We start from the raw sequence: 19,426 nt of genomic DNA, 5'->3' as shown, positions 1-19,426 counted from the left end.
AGCCCACCTGGGGCGGGGAGCCCTTGAGGCCTGGAGCGGGTGCCCCGGGCCTCCGGCGCGCCGCTGGGCAGGTGAAGGCGGGGTCTGGCGGCCTCGGCTCCCCTCGAGAGCGACTGCCCCTCGGTTTAGTGACCTCGTGAGGAGCTGGTTGCTTCCCTCCGGGTACAGTGGAGATGACGGCCGCCTTAGGAGCCAACTCCCGGCGCCCGGGAGAGCTCCCTGTCTGGGTACCAGTTCCCTGGCCCCAGCACCTATCCTAGGAGCAGCCTCCCCCGATCGCTATGGCAGCCCCCGACCCCACCACTGCCTGCGAGAGGCCGAGGAGGAAAGTTATCGGCGGGGCGCGCCCTACCCTTCTCCCGTCCCCTCACACATCCCCCTCGGTGCGGGACGGCAGCTTCCGCCGCCCCCGCGGCGAGGCGGCGCGGGTGTCCCCCGGCGGCGGGCGCAGAGGGCGGCCCGGGTGCCCTGCTCCTCCCGCTGCAGGCGGCCGCCGCCGGGGCAGCACAGCTGTTACAGAGCGGCGCTGGTCCCTCCTCCCAGCTGCGGCTGCCTCATCTCCCCCCACCCAGCCCGTCCCTCCCCTCCGCCGCTCCCGACGCTGCTGCTGCTGCCGCCGCCGCCACCGCCACCTCCTCCTCCCCACCCCCACCCTCTTTCTCGCTCCCCATCTCTCTCGCTCCGTCCCGTTCCCCCCTTGCCCCCGCCTTTCCCCGCCCTGCCGCCGCCGGCCCTGGCAGAGCAGGCACCGCAGGGGGATCTCGATGTAACACCATGACAGGCATCGCCGCCGCCTCCTTCTTCTCCAACGCCTGCAGGTTCGGGGGCTGCGGGCTCCACTTCCCAACCCTGGCAGAGCTCATCGAGCACATTGAGGACAACCACATCGGTAAGTGCCCGGCGGGGCTGGGGCAGGGGCCGCGGCAGGGCAGGACGGCGGGGGGCGTGGGGGCCGCGTGTTGCGGCGGCGGCGGCGCGGGGTGGGGGCGCACAAGGTGCAGCGGGAGCTGGGGCGCGGCGGCGGCCGCCGGGAGAGGGAGGTCGGCGGGCGAGGAGTGGCAGGAGCGGTCCTGCGGGCGACGTGGAGGGCTCCTCGGGGAGGCGGCGTGTGGCGCGGCGGCATGGGTGGGTGCGGGGGAGGCGTGCAGCTCGCCGGCCCTGGCGAGGGGGAGTTAGTTTGCATTGGCAGGAGGGAGTGCAGCAGCAGCCCGGAGGAGGGAGGAGGACGGGCACAGCACGCCGCCTGCTGCTTCCGCCCCGGCTCTGGCTGTCAGGGCTCCGGGGAGGGAGGGAGCCGCCGCCGCGGCAGCCATTCCGCTTCCTCCTCCTCCCGCCGCCGCCACTGCGTCCTGTCAGCGCTGTTGCTAGGTGTGGTGGGGAGGATGGGTCGCGCTCCGGCCGCACCGGCCGCCGCAGCGCGGGTGGCGCTTCTCGGCGGAGGAACGACGTGAGGGAGGCCGAGGCCGGTGGCGCGGTGGGCGTGGAGAGAGGGTTCGGCGGCGGGCGGGAGGCTAGGCTGGGGGGGCGGCCCGTGCCGCCGGTGCAGTGCCCGGGGCCGGCCGGGCGGGAGGCGAAAGCGGCCGCGCTGGGATCCGCTGCCGTTATCCGCGCAGCCCAGCCCAGGCCGCGGATTGCAGTGCGGGCAGCGCTGCCCCAGATCATCACCTGTAGGCTCGGCGCGGAGCCCCCCGCTCCCTTCGAGCGCCCGTCCCGCCAGGGGCGCGGGGGCGGGACCGCCGCCGGGCCTGCGGGGCGATGACTCGTCAGTGCCTTCCCGGCGAGGGCGCCTCATGGGCGGCGGGCGGGAGCGTGCGCAGGGGCCGCCGGGGCCGCCCCTCGGCAGCGCGGGCGGTGCCCAGGGGAGGAGGGGGCGGTGCGCGGTTCCCGGCCGGCCGCGGGCGCCAGCTTTCCTTCTCCCCCCTCCGGCGGGACCGGCCTGCCCGCGCGCGGCCGGGCCTGAGGCGCTGAGCCGGGCAGAGTCTGTCAGCCGGCACCACACCGCGCCGCACAGCCCGGCTGCTAGCGAGGCATCGTGTCCCCCCAAGCCGGGCATAGCACCGCCGCTGGGCCGCGGCCGTCCCGCGGCTTCGCTCTTCGTCATCGGCAGGTGTGCTGCCCTGGCTTCCAGGCCACTTACCTTCTCGAGCTTCTCGACTGTCTCTTGCTGCTAATAAAATACAGCGCTTAAACTGTCAAAAATATTGAGCTAATTCTTTGAAGCAGTCCGAGTTTTAAAATCGGGTGGAAAATACAGAAGTTTCAAGTACCCAGAGACTGGAGGCTCCCGTGTTTCGCTGGAAGTATGAGGAAACAACACGCTGCTGCAAAACAATGAAGCTAGCGTGCATTTTGGTTTATTAAGTTTTAATAGGCAGGCCTGAATACCTGAAAAAAATCTCTAAAGCTAAATTGCAGGTGTAACATTACATTAATGTAGTATTCCAGGTCAGCAAGATGAAAGGTGTGGTTCTCATCACGGTGCCTGGTATGAGGTAACAAAACCACGTACCGCAAGACTCTGTAATTTATGACTCGACGTGGTGCAAGCGTACTGTTGTTATATTGTTGGGGTTTTTCTGAATCTTGGGCTCCTAGCTTTTTTGATAACAGTTATCCACCCCATTCCACCAGAAAAGCCATGGGGAAATAGTTTCCCAAAATGAAAGTTCACAAGTCATCTTGTGTGTCCCTCAAGTGGATTATCAGCCTTTAGGTGCCACAGCCCACAGAGTGTCAGAAAAGATAACAGGGCAAGCCCACGTGGTCTGTGCATTGCTGTTTGATCCCTGATCAGCGGTCCTGAGACTCCTCTGAGGAGAGGAAAACTTCATGCTGAAATACTGTAATGTCTTAAAAAATGCATATTCTGTGGCCAGTATTCATTGCTTTTTTTTTCCCTGTCTCAAAGTATTACAGCTTAAACACACATATACATTTAATTGAGAATGTCATTTGCCAAGACTTGCATGGCAAACAACTGAACTTGGCATGTACGGTGTCACACATGCAGCTGATTGAGCGCAGACTGGTGGAGAGTGACATAAGGTTGCTCATGCTTCATCTTTAATATTTCACCTCAGTGTGATGGTAGGTTAAACTTGACCTGCTTGCAAATACATGAAATGGCGATCTTATGTTATTTGCTTGTATTGAACACTGGAAAAATCAGGAAGTGGTGACACTGAGTCTGGATCCCAGTTCTCCCATGGATGCTCAGCTGCATGGTTCTGTGTGTGTGTGTGTGTGTGTGTGTGTGAGGGTCTCCCTACAGACCCTGAAGAATGAGAATCTATGAAAACTGACCACGTAAGGCCTTGGCCAAAAGGTGATTAACCTTTCCAAAGACAGCTAGGAAATAATGGAGTAAATATCTGAATAGGAGCTTACGTTAGAATTACTTTCTCAGTAAGTCAGATGCAAACAGTATTCAATTTTTTGCTGTCATAGAGGTCTAGAGATGTGCCCTGAAGTTTGTTACTTTAAAAATTGACTGTATTTTTTGGCTAAGAGTAACATGCCATATAAAAACATATTGCTTTGGTCATTCTGTGTTTGCTGCAGGAAAGCAACTTGATTGAGTTACATTCCATTATTAAACAGTTCAAACTGAATCAGTTGATTGCTGGGCAGGGCAGTGTTACATCACAGATCACAAACTTGATGCTGCCAACAGCTTTGTGAGGAAAGGTGTGTATGGCATGGCCTCTTCGTGCTCTGGCTGCAGTGGGTTAATACTGGCTCATCTCACCAGTGGAGTGCTGGCAAGAATTTGGTCATTCTTCAGAGCTATACCGTGTCTCTGAAAAATGTAGGAACAAATACTTATGAAGGGATCCTTCTTTGGTCAGCCTTGCACGTAAAGCTTAATTGAGTATAAGGAAACACTGTTGGGGCATTGTGGGGACACAGTGTGTTTGGTTCCTGAGGGATTCTGTAGGCACTTTCCTAATAACGCTGATGAATAATCAGCTGTTGGTTTTTTTCCTCTAACTTATTAGTGGCTGCCTGATAAATTGCCAGTTATTTAAGTATCAGTGCAGATAACTTGGGAGAGTTATGGCTATTGGATGAAATATTCAACTCTGAGGTGATACTATGTGCCTATCAGCATTTCAGCTGCTTTCTGGGTTTAGCATTTCTGTATTGAAGACTTGTGAAGAATTAGGCTACTTCAGGAATACTGCTCTGGGGTCTTTCTTAAAGCCTTACTGGTGTCATCTGCAGTGAGATGCCATTCTGCAGGAGGAACTCTTCTAAGAAGTCTGTCGCAATGCTATCAAACTGTGAACGCACATTTTCTGTAGTTCACAGCTGAAAAGAGACGTTGTTTTAAAACGTTTCTCTGAGGTTTTTCTAGCAGCGTGTTGTCCAAGCAACCTGAAGTGCTGTTATCCTCTCTGCGACTGTATCGAGAAGTGGGGCTTTTAGCCTGCCCTGGTAGACTGTCTCCCTGCCTCTTGTTTGTTTGGCTGCTCTAGTCCCTTGCAGATAGTTTAGTTGACTAATGTCTCTAGTCTGGGAGCAAAAGGCCTAATTTACTGTTCTTTGCTGGATTCACAGTGTAGAATGGAATGGACTTAATCCAGTCAGTTCCTCAGAGTACTGCCAAGAGAAGAGGAAAAAATAAGGACGGACACACACACATGACACCAAGCCTGAACTGCTGAGTATTCAGCTGTGGCAACATGGCAGATTTGATTGCGTATCTGCAGTCCTGGTCATGTCGTCAGCTGTGATGTTAGAAATGGCACCCCTGGTTCTACAGTGCTTCTGAAATTGCATTAACTCTTAACTTGGTGTAAGTAATCTTCTGGGGCATTTTCAGCTGTTCATTGGAAGTCCAGAGGGTCACACACTTTGGTTTCTGGGGGCTTAGGGGAACTTCCTCAATCTACCCATAGTTGAGCTGCATCCTTTAGAGTGGGGGTCAAGTAGCTCCTTAAAGCTAGTTGCTGATACTAAGTTTATTGTGATGCTGAAAAGCCAGTATTTAAACTCGGGAGATAAGATTTTGACAACACTCGGTGCATGATGAGTACTGACATGATGTATGTACCTGTGTAGCTGTATGGCTGATTTGAGACTTGTGAGACTCGTCAAGCACTGGGGAAATGGGTGTCTGAAAAATAACAGTGATGAACTCAAAGTGATGGAAGAGTGGATAGGAGGAGATACAGAAGATAAATCTGAAGACACTTACCTTAGTGGAAGTAGAGTTTGTTAATTTTGTTGCACTGAAACTTCTAGAAGAATTTGGGGGGGGGGGGGAAATGCCATCTGCTTATATAGTAATTACACAAACTAAGATGATTTACTGTTGAACACCTCAACATAACTTTGTAAGAAGTCCCTGTGTTGGATAGCTTCTAGCAAGGTATTTATGTAGTGCTGCTGTCAGAACTAGGAGTTATGTATTTCCCATCAAAGTTGATCAATTCCCAAATATTAGGATATTCCCAAACACAGAAGGTATTAGCGCGTGCAGTGTGTTGTGTAAAATGAGCATAAACAGTTGCAAGCCTTCTGTGTTGCTAAAGATGAGGATGAGAGACTACACACCAGCATTTATGGAAGGCCTAGCAAACTAAAATCTGTATGAAAGAGTTTGTTCGCTTAAAGCCAAGCTCTTCAGAAGAGTGTGAACATCGTTTAAGTGGTTACTGTCATTTAGAGTTTGCTGAATGTGTAATTTAACATTTGGAGCTGAGACTGGTGGTTTTGAAGAGGTGATAGATCTTAACTCAAGGCTTTTTACAGTGAGAGTGAGTGATGTGGCAAATAGGTATATGGGATGGTGTTTGGAACAGGTGCAGACAGACTGTGCTTAGTTGCCAGTAACGTGCATAAACATGTGGTCTTGCAAAATAAATGAACAATGACGTGTATTTACCTCAGCAGGAGTACTAATTATCATTCATGGAAAGCAACTTTCTACATTTATGGCTACATTTATCTGAAGATCATCCTCTGCCCAGTACTTCTACAGCTATGATTTTTGTTTATTGAAAATGCATTTCACAGTGATGTGGAAGGATGTTATGTTCGAGGATATTGGTTATTCACTATGCAGGTTAGTGTGGTGAGGAACGCTCTTCTATTTCATGAGGGCTTTTCTATAAGACAGTCTTTTAACTAACAGTGCTAATCCATGTTTTTTTCCCAACTTGAGCAGAGCAGGTTTTTGAATTATTTTCCAGTTCAAAGTCTGGTTTCCTTTCCTCTTTGGGTTTGAATTTAAATTGTGATAAAATATAAGTGCATATTAGACAAAGTAATTTAGGTTATATTAATCATATGAAGGTAAATGGAATTGACATTAAATTTTACCTAAATTTTGGTACTTCTGTGATGAGAAGTTTGTTCTTCTGAGGTTACCAAGCACATCAAGGCTAAGGCATAAAGTGTTGTAAGGATGTAAAGCTTAACTGGTATATTTTCTAGGAAGAAAGAGCTGAAAACAAACATCTGTTAACATACTGCAAACTGGTTTTTCCCTTTTAAGGCTGAAGGCCTCACATAAAGCCAGTAGGGATCTTTCCTTTTTCCTCTGCCAGTTTGAGTGGCTTTGGGTGAGGCCCGTTGCAGGGCTGTGTCCCTGCCATTAGCAGGGATTGCTCCTCCATGCACCAGCAGACCTACACAAATACGAGTCAGAAAATGAAAACTGAAGAAACATCAGGTAACTTGTAGCAGTAGCATTATGCTTCACTTGTGTAGGGCATGCTTACCTTTTGGGGAAGAGGGGAATTTACAGTGATTATCACATCTACTTTCCAGGGCTGTGAGAGGATGTTTTCATAGCTAACCTGCAGTTCTTATGGGATCAGGTGGCTGCTGGTCAAATGATCCTTTTTTAACTTCATAATTTATTTGGGAATGTGAGAAGATCAGGAATCATATAATAATGAAATAATTTGAGGAAGAGGTGATGCTAGAAGATGAAGAAGTATGTTTGTTCAGTCTGGAGACAACCTGATCTACCATTCCGTACCCTTAGAAAATATAAGGCAAATACAAACAGTTAATCAGAAATATTTTGTGCCAAGCTGCAGAATACTTTAATGCAAAATAAATAAGCACTGGAGGCCTGCTGCTTCCAGTGTACTCTCTGTTGCCCCTGAATGTGCTTTTTTTTCTGTCTTTATTTAGAATTCATGACTAAGCTTTGTTTCACTGAGAATTCGTTTTATTTGTCTTTAATAAGCACCAGTAATTAAAAATTCAGATGATAAGCATTTAAGTAAATAGCAGCTATATAAACTTTGAGAAAGGCAGAGGCAAAGATTTTTGTGTTAATTTGAAATGGCAGCAGTTAGAGAATCAATTTGATAAATCAGCTGTTGTTTAACAAAAGAGAACCCTTGGTTTTAAGGGACTGTCTCAATGAATAATTTCACAATTAAAATTAAACCACCAATTCCTGTTACAGTCTGTTCCTGTCTTGAGACTTTTGGAAATGCTTTGGGGGAATACATACGGTTTATTACACTTCTTTAGTTAGAAGTGGCTGCAGCAGTATTCTGATATTGCAGTTTATAGTTTAATGATTTTGCTTTGCTGTTTAAATTTGTGGTTTTCACCATGAATTCTTAGGAGGCTGCTTCTTAACTTTGTGCGACAATAAACAAGGGGAATGGATTTCTTCACTAGTGATGCTGATGACACTGCGGTGCTGTTTGTGTCTCTGGTGAGTGCCCAGGGTGGAGTGCATTACTATTGTGCAGTTTCATTTAAGGCACTGTAATTCATTAAAGAATGAATTGACAGGTGTTAGTTATATAGGAGCAAGTCCAGAGGAGGGCCAGGAGGATAATAAGGGGGCTGAAGCACCTCCCATATGAAACCAGGCTGAGAAAGTTGGGGCTGTTCAGTCTGGAGAAGAGAAGACTGCATGGAGACCTCATAGCAGCCTTCCAGTATCTGAAGGGAGCCTATAGGGATGCTGGGGAGGGACTTTTCATCAGGGACCGTAGTGATAGGACAAGGGGTGATAGGTTCAAACTTGAACAGGGAAGATTTAGGTTAGGTAGAAGGAACAAGTTCTTTATTGTGAGGATGGTGAGGCACTGGAACAGGCTGGCCCCGGAGGTTGTAAATGCTCCATCCCTGGAGGTGTTCAAAGCCTGTGTTACAAAGGATGGAGTAGACAAAGGAGAATTTATCAGTTTAAGGGGAAAAATTGAGTGGGATTTTGAATCCAAGCTGGTCAGTTCTTTATGGCCAAAAAAATTTAATTGTGGATGAATTATGAAACATTTCTTCTGGTTTTTGAGAAAGATTTCACTGCATACTGATAGAGCCCATCTCAGTTTTAGGAGTCTTTTGTGAAAAGCTGAACACTTCCATTTTGAAATGTTGGCATTGCTGAAATTGCTTCAACAAATTATTTATGTATTAATAATTCAGAAAATATTTGGACATTTCTGAGATTTCTCTGCCTTCCCCCACCCAACCACTTTGTCAGACTTGAGTAAGCTGCAGATGTTTCTGTTATTTTTGAAAATTACTTCTTTTCCCCCACATATTTTGACAGTAAATATTCATTGAACAAAACCAGAACTGCTGAATATCAGTGAAAAGGAGAAATGGATATAAAGTGTCGCTTGTTTCTTCAGTGGTGTGTAGTGTAGTCACCATCTTACTTTCTGGGAGTTACTCCAATCGAATCAAGTGGAGCTGTAAGCCAGAAACTGGGAGGTAGTACATTTAAGACCCAAGAGATCTGATTTCGGTGCTATATGGGATTAGTATGGGTACATGAATGTGAACTCAGTCCTGTATGTAATACATGACAGTGACATTCAGTGAAGAAGAGAACACTGTATCATTATTTCAGTCATTTATTTTGGTGCAGTGATGCTGTGTATCCTCACCAGCGTGTGTGTGTCTGTGTGTTAGTGTTACAGGAGTGACCTCAAAGTTAATTTAAAGGCTTCATGTAGATTCAGATGCTTGCTGGCAGGTGAAAGCTATGTACCAAATTACTGAGGTCTGACCTTGTTTCTGTTGTATTCAGATCAAAGGACTGACATTGATCCAAGTAAATTTGGTGACAAACCCTGGAAGTTTACATGTTTTCCTAGCAATCTTTTGGAGAATCATTGCAACTTCTGTAGCTTGTTGAATAGAATAGAGTGTCTGCTACCTTGCAGGAATCATTGATGGTTGTACTGGGTTAACGGTACGATACCAGAGTTGTTAAGGCCCACTCCTGAGCCTTTTTCCCCTTTCTGTGCTATCACTGCTGCATATTTTTTGCTCCCCTTCTACAAATCCATCCTTCTCACATCACCACACTCACTCAGTGAGTTGGGAAGCTCTTGTCTACTCAGGCTGGAGATTATTCATCTGAATGCAGGGTACCATGGATGTGGCAGGGTGGACCAGGCAGTTGACAGCTTCACTAACAGTAGCAGTCACTAAAAAGTGGTAAGAACTATTATAGTACTTGCAGGGAAAAGGAAAGCTAAAAGGTGTAGTTGCACAGCCTTCAAAGGAGGAAATAAGATGATCTTAAGATGGGTCTTCTGTAGTTTATGAGTGCTCTGCACTCCTGGGAAGACATGGGGCAAAATAGTGGTGTGGTTGTGGAGAGTGTCAAGATAATATTCCTTGAGTCATTTTGTATGTACTTCCATTTCACAGGACTATGCAAGGGAGTCTTCCTTTTCCCAGGCTCAGTGTAAGCACTTGGTACACTTCAGAGAGACTTTCTGGTGGTGCTGGAGGACTCTTTCCACGCAGTCCTGGCGTTGGTAATAACTGCGTTTTCCTTACACCTCAAAAAATCTCTTAAATTGACTGAATACTCCTGAACTGTGGGAGCTCTTACAGATGGGAAGTGCTGATACTGTAGCTATATCAGTGTTTGTACTTTATCTAAAGCAGTTGTGCTTAACAGTGGTTAAGAGATATTGGTCTCTGCCTTAGGGCAGTTATCCAGACAATTAGCTACCTGTACCTAACATCTTGTTTTCGATTCAGCTACACAGAATAACCCTTCTTGCTAGTAAGTTTTGTGAGATTGTGAAGAGTCTGTCTTCAGAACAAATAATGCCCAGTTGCCTCAGGGCTCTCAATAGACCTGACTCAGCAGGGAGATGAAGTCTGTGTTGGACACCATGATCTGGAACGTAGTTATATGCTGAGCAGTTTTAATGGCTTGCTCAACCTGATTCCAGACCCAGGGTAAATACCAAGAGGCTGTTCAGGTATGCAACAGTAATTGGATGCCCAGGATGGGAAAAAGGTATTTGTTGCTGTTACATGCTGTGAATATTTTTGGTTGCATTCTTGTGTTTCAGTATTAAGTGGTTAGACTTTAATTAAATAAACAAATAAAAAGCCTTTAAACAGCCTTTAGCTGGTGAATTTTAGTACTGTAGCAGTTTTCATATCTCTGAGTTAGAAATCACTGTGAACGGGGAGAAATTCTATACCATCTTTTTCTGTACCTGAACTGACCTCAAATGCATTTCAGATATTGAAACAAATATAATACAAATGAACGTTCTGGAGATACACTGGGTTAATTGAGAGCTGCATTATTTTTTTCTCAGTGGTGACATGACTTTCTTTCCTCTTTTAAATAATAAGTGCAGTTCCTGTAGCAGCATCAACCTAATTCTACATTATTCCACTGACCTCTGAAATGTGAGTGGTGTACAACCAGTGACCCCTTCTGTTCTTGCTGGCAGCACAGTGTGCCAGCTACAGGATTGTTTACTGCCACCAAGTGTTCTGGAAATGAAGGAATGCCTTTTCCCTCATCCTGTCTGTATGGAAGCCATAGCAGTTGCATTTGGAAACCAAATTTCCTCACCCTGCTCCCCAAACCTCAACTCCTTAATACTTGGAAAGGAGTTGAATTTTGCCTACAGTAGTATAAGTGGCTGCTGAAGATACTTGGTACCTTCTGAATTCCAGTTTGAATCCAAATACATAACTTTTCAATTGCTTGTTCTGTAGTAGCAGGTGTGTGTAAATACTGAAGGTGTGTTAGTTACTTGTTTATAATCTAGTGATGGTGTGTGGCTAGAACCATGGGCATGGAATTGAGGGTAGAGTTTTTTAGAAAGTGTTGTTAACTAATGAGGTGTAATGATGTAAAAATTACTATGCAGTTATTGTATTCCATTAGAGTTGTTATATTGATAATTAGGAGCAGTAATTCGTGCTGATTTTTCTACATGTGTAATTTTAAAACAGTAATTGTAATTGAAGACCAAGTAAACGTTTCTTGCAGAAGCCTGCAGAGATGCAGGTGGTTAGGGCAAGAAGTGAGAACTAAGAGTGACGTTTAGGAAGAGCCATGTGTTTACTTTGGTTTTGGCAAATTGACACAAGAGTAAACTGCAGAGGTAAGAAGAAAAAAGACCCTTAAGTAACTGTGTTTCAGGATATTGTTGTGTGGGATTAGTCATCCTTTCATGACTGAAAAAACAACATGCAAACGGGGGTGGAATTAATTCACTTTTTTACGTGTCCGTGTTGTCCTGTGGGATGAAGACAGCCCTTAAGATCTTTCTTTGTTCTGTTCTGCCCTAGCCTTGCTTCCTAAATCAGGAGAATTCAACTCCCCTCATCACCTGCCACCTTTCTTCTTATCCACTGATCCCTGGCTAGTGGTGGAAAGAAGAGGATTATAAATTCCCTACCTACCTGGCCGTGGAGGAAACTCTGGCAGTGTTTAGCTTTTGTTAACAGTTATGTTCAGCAGAGCATTCTGCTACAGGTACACACAGGCCACAGTCTTTGTTTCTGGGTGCCCCAAAGGGGTTTTCCCTTTGCATAACAAATACCCACCTAGAAAGGTGTTACTCCTGTATTCTGTGGTAGAATTGGTGGGTACTGGTTTAGGCTTTTTAGGAAAATCAGAAATTGCCTTCTGGTGTGTTACTGCTTTGAAAACGATAATCTCCAGCCAGAGTCTGCTGGCCTGCTGCTGACCCTTTGGACTGCTTGTTCTGTTCTCCTGCAGCTCCACAGGTGAGTGGTTTATTGGAGCCTTTCTATCACAGCTGCTGTTCCTCTGTCCTGCAGCCACTGAGCCTCAAAGCTGCCTTTTCTTCTGAATGTTGATGGTTCTAATTTCTTTCTTTTTGATGCTTTGTAGGGCATGTGTGGTTTAGGAATGGGACAGTTAACATGAGCACAGTACAGTGGTACACCATGTACTTACGTTGTTTAGGCCCCTGAGGTAGTAAGCTAACCATATAAATACAAAAGGTGTGTTCTCTTTTTGTCTTTCAAACTGAAAAACTAAGGCCGAAGCACCAGGTTTCGGGGTTGAGGGGACATGGATTTGCACATACTGCTCCATACTTTACTAATGTCTGGTATCTTTTTCCTAATTTTCATTCTCTTCCTTTTAGAGAAAAGAAAGCAGCAGAGTATAATGAGGAGTGAAGATGAGGAAATCTGAAGTGAGGAAGAAAAGGAAAGGAGTTTGTTGAAAGACAAAGGGATCTGTTTTTTTTTCAGTGAGCTCTTTTAGCAGGAGGTTTTGGTTGGTCTTTCAGATCTCAGAAGCTGAGCTGAATAAAAGCCATGGGTTTTCCTTGCTCTTTAGAGACATCCTCAATTCAGGAGCAAGTATACAGGGTACCTGCTTTCTCCTCATTCACTTTGGGGTTGTATGCTTGGGGTTGTTCATGTAGTCCACTTGAGGCATGTCCTGGATGGGATTTAGAGCTCTTAATGGATGCCAAAAGTATTCTCAGTACACTGCCTGCGAAGTGCTTATCTGATTTACCTTGAAAACCCCTCTTGTTCGTATTTATTAAACACCTCCTTATTTCAGGTAATTTCTGTAGGTTGTTATAGGTACCTTTTCAAGTTGTCTCAGTTCCTCCTTGTATTTTGAATTTCCCTACTCCGAGGGTAACCTGTCATGGTGCTGGTTTTAACTCATTTTGTGTAGATCACACTCCTGAAGAGCAGCATTAATGATCTGGATGTAAGTAACTCCCCTCCATATTTCCATTTTGAAGCAGACATTATGTATATGAAACTTGAAGCTTTTTGCTTGGCTTTGCAGCTCAGGATGCTGAGAACTGAATGCTTAATCCCAAGGGCAGGGTTCAAAGCCCTGGTTCTCAGTTAGTGACTGTGTATGTTGGAGCACTCCTAGTGAAGCCATCTCCTCAGATAGGACGTATCCTCTTCCTGTTCTTCCAAGATACAGTAGACTTTCTCTTAAGGTCAGTTTTAAAGCCATGTGGTTTGGAGTCTTTGGATTCATTGGGCTGGTGGCCCCTCCCTCCTAAAAAAAATATTGTCTTGTTGCTGTTGTAGCAAAACCGGTTTTTTCCTTTATTTTCCTTTTCTTTCTTATTTTTCTTCCTCTTTCCCCTCTCAGTGGCTCCACAGCAGAACAGATCTCTTTTAAAAATCATAAGGGCCTTCCCTTCTGGGTACCCTTTGGTTGCTTTCTACCTTGTTGTCATGGGTAGGTGGCTTAGAACAGACTTCTTAAAAATAGCTTCTCTGGTAGGCAGCCTGCAGCTAATTTTGAGACTTTCTGTGGAGCTTCTCTCCTGACTTACACACTGATTTACTCACCATGAGCCCATGGCAGCTTCCCACCCTTGAACCTCTGGAGTTAAGCACTTGCACATCTTGCATAATGGCAGTTTTTAGAATCCAGTAGGCATGGCTAATGACAAGCACTCAAGAAAGCAAAGTTGTTAGTTTGTTGTTTTGGGTTTGGTCTTTTTTACTAAGAGCAGAGCATAAACATGAAGACCCTTACCAGAAGGTTTCATGTTTGTATTTGGGTAGATACAAATCTGATTTGGATACCTTTCCAAGATAGACTTCTGTCCCACAAGCATCTAAGACAGGAAATTGTCTGTGTCCCATTTTAAAACAATACACGAAGTTGGACTGCTCTGTGTTGTGTATTTTGAGCCCCACAATGTCTTACCACATGGTAAAGGAAATTTGCTTTCTCTGTTGGTATCCCTGCTGTGGAGGATCCTATTTTGTTGATCGTTAGGTAGATGGATTTGAAGTTTCACAGTCTTCCTATTTCCTTGCTCTCTGCTAGTTGATGCTGTGATGTCATGGCTGTGCAGTAGGATCTGGAACAGGATTCCTACACAAAACAGCTAGTGAGTCATCATGTCCTAAGCAGTATGAGTTTGTCTGGGCAGAACAGTGTATTACCACTTCTGGTTGAGCATATATCCATGTAGTTTGACAAAATAGGAGCTTGCCTGTATGCTGCCTCATAGACTATCACATGCTGGCTGACACTGAGACAAGTGCATTGTTTGTTTGGTGCTGCTGGTTGCGTAGGTGATTGCTGGGCTCTGCATCCCAGAGAAAAGCACAACTGTGATACCGCTCTGTTTGTTACACTTTGACTGTTGTATATCCATAAATACTCTTGAGTTTTCTTTACTTTGATTTAGGGGATGACAACACTTAGCCTAGTTTTTGCATAATCAGCATAAGATATTGTCTAGAGGGGTAGATATTTAGGATGTGCTGAGCTGTTTACTCTCTGAAAACTGATGGTCTTTTGTGGTGTCTCCTTTTGGTACTGAGTGCTTTTTAAAACTGATATATGTGGTTTAGTTAAACAAAGCTGATCAATTGTTACATGGAAAACTTGTAGTACTTACACTGAGTAAACCAAGCATGGCATCTCTTCCTGCCTGATGGCCTGAGGAAAGAGAAGATGTGGTGTCAAGAAGTAGATCTGTGTAGAGGCAGATCCATTCTCCCTTCTTGGATGCTGTCTCTGGAGATGCTGCAAGGGTTGGCACAGAGCTGTTCCAGTGCTGCAGTGCAAATTTGAGAACACTGCATTTCTAGTGATTTGATGGACTTGTTAATATAGAAGGAACTTGTTTAGCTGTAATTTTGTTTCTATTGCTTAGGATGTGTGGTAACATGAAAGACATCCAGTAATGATGATGTGACCTTGCAAGAATGGCTTGAATAACACATTGGCTGGCTTGGGGAGATGCAGACTTTAGCAGATACCTTGATTGGAGGAGAACAGAGAAAAGCCTGTATGTTTGCCTGCCACCAAAATGTGGTAATAATGAGATGTTCATCAGTTGTGTTCAAGTGCTCAGATAACTGCAGTGATGGTCAGAGTTTGAGGAATTAGATAAACGGCATAGTGGCTTGTGGTATTCTAATGTTTGTTTGGGGCTTGGGTTGATTGTGGGCATTTCCTGTGTTGAGAAGGAGCAAGTTCATACAGGTTTTGTGATCTGTGGGTCTTAGGCTAAGTGAGTGCATATATGGTTGGCTGGTTTTTATCAGTTCCAGTTTTGAGGGAGCAGCTTATACAGAGGTCATCTGATGAGAAGTGAAGATCGTCAGATAAATACAGTCTTTTCCTGCTGATGGACACTTGTCAGCTTAATGATAGCATTTTGAACTGAATAGAGGAAAAGTAAGCCAGTGCTTCTCGTTTCCTGAGCATAGGTTATAAGCACTGCTGCACTCCATAGCTAGCTGTGATTACCAGGTGTTGGGATTAAGTTTTCCTCTTCAGCATATATGTAGTGTTCCCAAGGAAGCAAAAATGCCAAAGATGACTTCTAAAAATCACTGATGCCTTACCACTAGATAAGCATTTCTGCATTGTTTCTGACTTCCATGATCTCTTCTGTGTACCCAGCTTTGAAGTTAGCTGATCAGGACTAAGGATTCGGAGTCTATATTTTTATTTTTGATTTCCCACTGCTTTAGCTGACTGTAGGTGAACAGATAAAGCATTGCCTGTGAGAGAGAGCTGGCACTTTTGTGTATATATATCTGGATCACTGAGGAAACAAATCTGTTTATTTGCGTGTTTTTGTTTTTATGTAACTGCGAGCCAGCATTACTGGTGCACATTCTGTCTGGTGGGTTTAGGAAAATAGGAAGACCCTTTGCAAAGCAGATTGGTGTAGGATACAGAATATGTTTTTCTACCCAGTGCTAGTAGGTCTGGGGTTTTATAAGCTTTATATTACTTGTTTTGCCATCTCATTTCCCTTCATGGCTCTTTCATTTGCTGTAACAGATCTTGAACTTCTGCTTCAGCAGTAATGCTGTAAAAGAGAAAAGAATAAACTTCCAGTTCTGTATGGTGATGGTGTTGGGTGCTGCATTTGGGGGTGTGGAAGTTCTGGGGTGTTTTTGAAAGCTCTGACACCTTCCCCTCTTTTGTGAAACCTTTCAACCGATCTTAAAGGTGGTGAACGTCCTTATTCTCAGCTTTCCTGCATCTGGCCATGTCACTGGAGAAGTGAGAATGTTGTTCTGGATCTTGGTCTGATTCATGAGCATTGACCTTGATAAAGGTGGGAGGAGGAAGGGAATACTTCATTCTGAAAGAAAATGTTTGAGCTCCTCAGTAATAAAGTAAACATACCTTGCACTTAAGCAGGAAAAGTGCTGGTGGGTAACAATGGTAGAATTATAGTTGAATGGATTGACTGTAATAATCAGCATTAATGTTGGCAATGTGTCTTTTCCATTTAGAAGTGAGTGCAAGGATTACGTGGCTCAGCAAACTGCAAAGAAGAACCAACCTGGAGAGGTGGAACCAGTCCTGGGCTGGTGGCAGGGCTGGGTCTTGTCCTTCTTACAGGAGTTGTTGTGAGATGCCAGGGAGGTGTGTGGGCAGGAAGGGTTTGTGCACTGAGGACACAAAGAGCTAATCTGCACCTCTCAACAGCAAAACTTCTGGATGATCCGTGACCTTTCAGATTGCACATGAATGGTTTCTCTGCTGAAATGATCCCAGTGAGATGTTGGGAGATGTTGGGAGGCTCATTAATAAGCCTATACATAAATATATAAAACCAAACATACACATGCATGAAGGATGTTTACATTTCCTTTGTCTACATGTAAATATGTTACATGTAAGTAGATAGTTTGGTTTTGTTTTGGGTAGGAAACTGGAGCTCACATTCCCTTTCAAGGAGGCACAATCACAGAATTTAAAATGGGTTTTATTCATTCTAGAGTAGATAAATGCCTTCTATTTCTGATTTTATTTTTTAAAACAGATATTTACAATAACTATACTGCTGCCATTGTTTGTCTGGGTCGCACAACTCGTGCTGCTGAGGCTTTGATAACTGTCTCCTCTCATTTGATTGCAAAGGCAAGTGAGGTGAATGCTAAATATATATCCCAGCACCCAAGTATTTAAACTTGTAAGCTTCATGTTGTGCCTGTGAGCTTTTACTTCAGAGCAGTGTCTGTGAGACCATTTTGGAGTCCGACATTTATTAAGTCCTCCAAGGATTTACTATTTTTAATGTTCTATTTGTCTCTTACTGTCTTTTGAATATTCTGGTTTTGTGTTTCTCTGTTGCTGATCTTTTTCTTTCTTTTTTGATTTCCCTAATCTAGAGTTTAGCTGGTTAGAGCTTTTGATGTGGCAAATATTGAACAACTTTACATCATCTGACTACAGTAGGGCTTAATGACTCTCCTGCATGTTCTTACTTGTAGCTCCATGGATTTGGCAATAATTCATTGACTTTTTGACACTGGTAACTAGAAGCTGTTGTAAGATGTGTGTTAGTAGTACTTGGACCTGGCTTGAAAAAAATAAAAAGTCCTACCCTGGAGGAGATGGAGAGTATGAGAGAGAACTTAGAGCACATCATCAGTGTAGAAGACCAGCAGAGTATTGTGTGTGAAAGCTACTGAGACTGGCAGAGTAGGCAGGGGTGTGCTGAATACAGTGACAAACAATTTCAAGGGCGGATCATGAGTTCTTGGGGTGCAGAAGTGGCTGTGAGCTGGATGTCAGCGAAGTGTCAGTTCTCTCTCTGCCTCTGTTTTGTTTTCTGTGAAGCAGTGGGATCTCACACTTCCATTATGTGCTCGGAAGCCCTCAGAAGATGAAGGAGAGGTGGAGACCCTAAGTGGTAAGAAGGTTCTGTTTCAGAGCCTCTTTCTAGAGTTGGAGGAATACTTTATCCCTTTTAATGATTGACAGTTATATTTTATTTCTGGTTGAGTAAGAAATGCTTGTAGGTCACCATTCTGTTCCTGAGCAGCACGAACAGCCACAGATGTGGGTTTTATTATTTTTGTTTTCTTCTCTTAAATCTAGAGAGGTTTGCCTGGAAGGTAAAAGATGAAAAAGCTTACCAGGGTCATTTATAAAAATGTGTGTGGTTATAATCCAGTTTTTATATAAACTCTAGTTGTGGCCTTCCTTCAGGCCTTGTCACTTCTTTCACATGAGTGCTCATGTCCGAAGACCAAAGAAGGTAGTGTGAGAATAGCAATACCATTATTGTATTTACCTCCCAGATGAGAACAGGGTTTTGTTTCGATTCTGTTGGCTGTAGGTGCTTAAAATGGGATTCTTTTCTCCTATAGCTCATTTAGGAGAGTTAGGAACTTGCATTAATATTTTGCAGTCATTTAATTTTTCCTCCCTCCATTGAGTTTGCTGCTTTCCACCCTTAGCTGCTCTTGCATTGATCTGTTCTTAATTCCTTTGTCCTCGGATTGTGCCTTGTAATGCACAGGACTGAACGAGATCTTCTGGATCATCAACGCGCACAGGTAATTGTGTCTCATAATCCTGTTTATAAGCATTTTGGCTTCTGTTTTAAAACACATTCTGATAATGCTTCCCATTAAGAATACAAAGTGTTAAAAACTTAGTTTTCTGTAATGTTTGCAACTCTTACTCAAATTTCCTGTCTAAATCTGGGCTAGCTCTCTTTTATAGCTTTTTATAGCTTCTTTTTATAGCTTTCCTCTTTGCTATTTTAGCATCGAGCTTACCACGTTTCTGCACTCTTATCTGTTGCATACGAAGCTCAAGGAGGAACATTTAACTTGGCCTGCTCTGGTCTTTAAGAGCGTGATGAGTGGTAATACAGCCTTTTTTCAAATCAACTTTGGCATCTGTCCTTGTTGTAAGTATACTGAATGGAATGCTGGCACTAAGCAGTTATATGGGCTTCAGGTGTGTTTTATTCAAAATAAAGCTGTTTTTCTGTAAGTTGGGGCATTCTGATTTTCTTGAAACCAGGGACCCTTGTGCATCATGTGGTTTGACTAACTGTACTCTCAGCTTCTAGGAGTCCTCACAACAGCTCGCCTGAGGCTGAACAACTCCTTTGAGCCTGTTGCCAGGAGGCTGTTTCTCTCTGTTACGGTCTTGGTACAGAAGTAACTGTCGGTTATTGGTTCTGTCTGCATTCAACTAATTTCTGCTGATTTTTATGTTTCAGATGTTTAAAATCTTCATCTCTGGAACTTTCTTGGCAGTGATAGTTCATATGGTGTGGGATAACTTTTTGTGCGTGTCTTGCCTTTGTTTTGTTTACATAGTTTTCTTCTGTAGCAAATGTTTCTCATGTTACTTGTAAATGCGCCTTTTCTCCAGGAACTTTGTATGCTGCATAAGAGGCAGTTATTTTAGTTCCCAACTGCA

General features: G+C 44.6%; 1 protein-coding gene across 1 annotated transcript in view; it reads left to right on the top strand.

Annotated features, from left to right (window-relative positions):
- Positions 1-437: 437 nt before the first annotated feature.
- JAZF1 (JAZF zinc finger 1) overlaps positions 438-19,426 on the top strand; it is a 188,790-nt gene continuing 169,801 nt past the window's right edge. The window contains exon 1 of the mRNA XM_061351014.1: positions 438-889. Within this exon, the coding sequence (XP_061206998.1) occupies positions 775-889 (115 nt within the window). The 5' untranslated portion in view covers positions 438-774. The remainder of the gene's footprint in view (positions 890-19,426) is intronic.

This window comes from Neopsephotus bourkii, unplaced genomic scaffold, assembly GCF_033783945.1.
Source record: "Neopsephotus bourkii isolate Nb327-2 ecotype Australia unplaced genomic scaffold, CSIRO-AGI_Nbou_v1 NB_549, whole genome shotgun sequence".
In the NCBI taxonomy this organism is placed as follows: Eukaryota; Metazoa; Chordata; class Aves; order Psittaciformes; family Psittacidae; genus Neopsephotus; species Neopsephotus bourkii.
The sequence above is the reverse complement of the archived record's forward strand: the minus strand, read 5'-3'. Positions and strand labels throughout refer to the sequence as shown.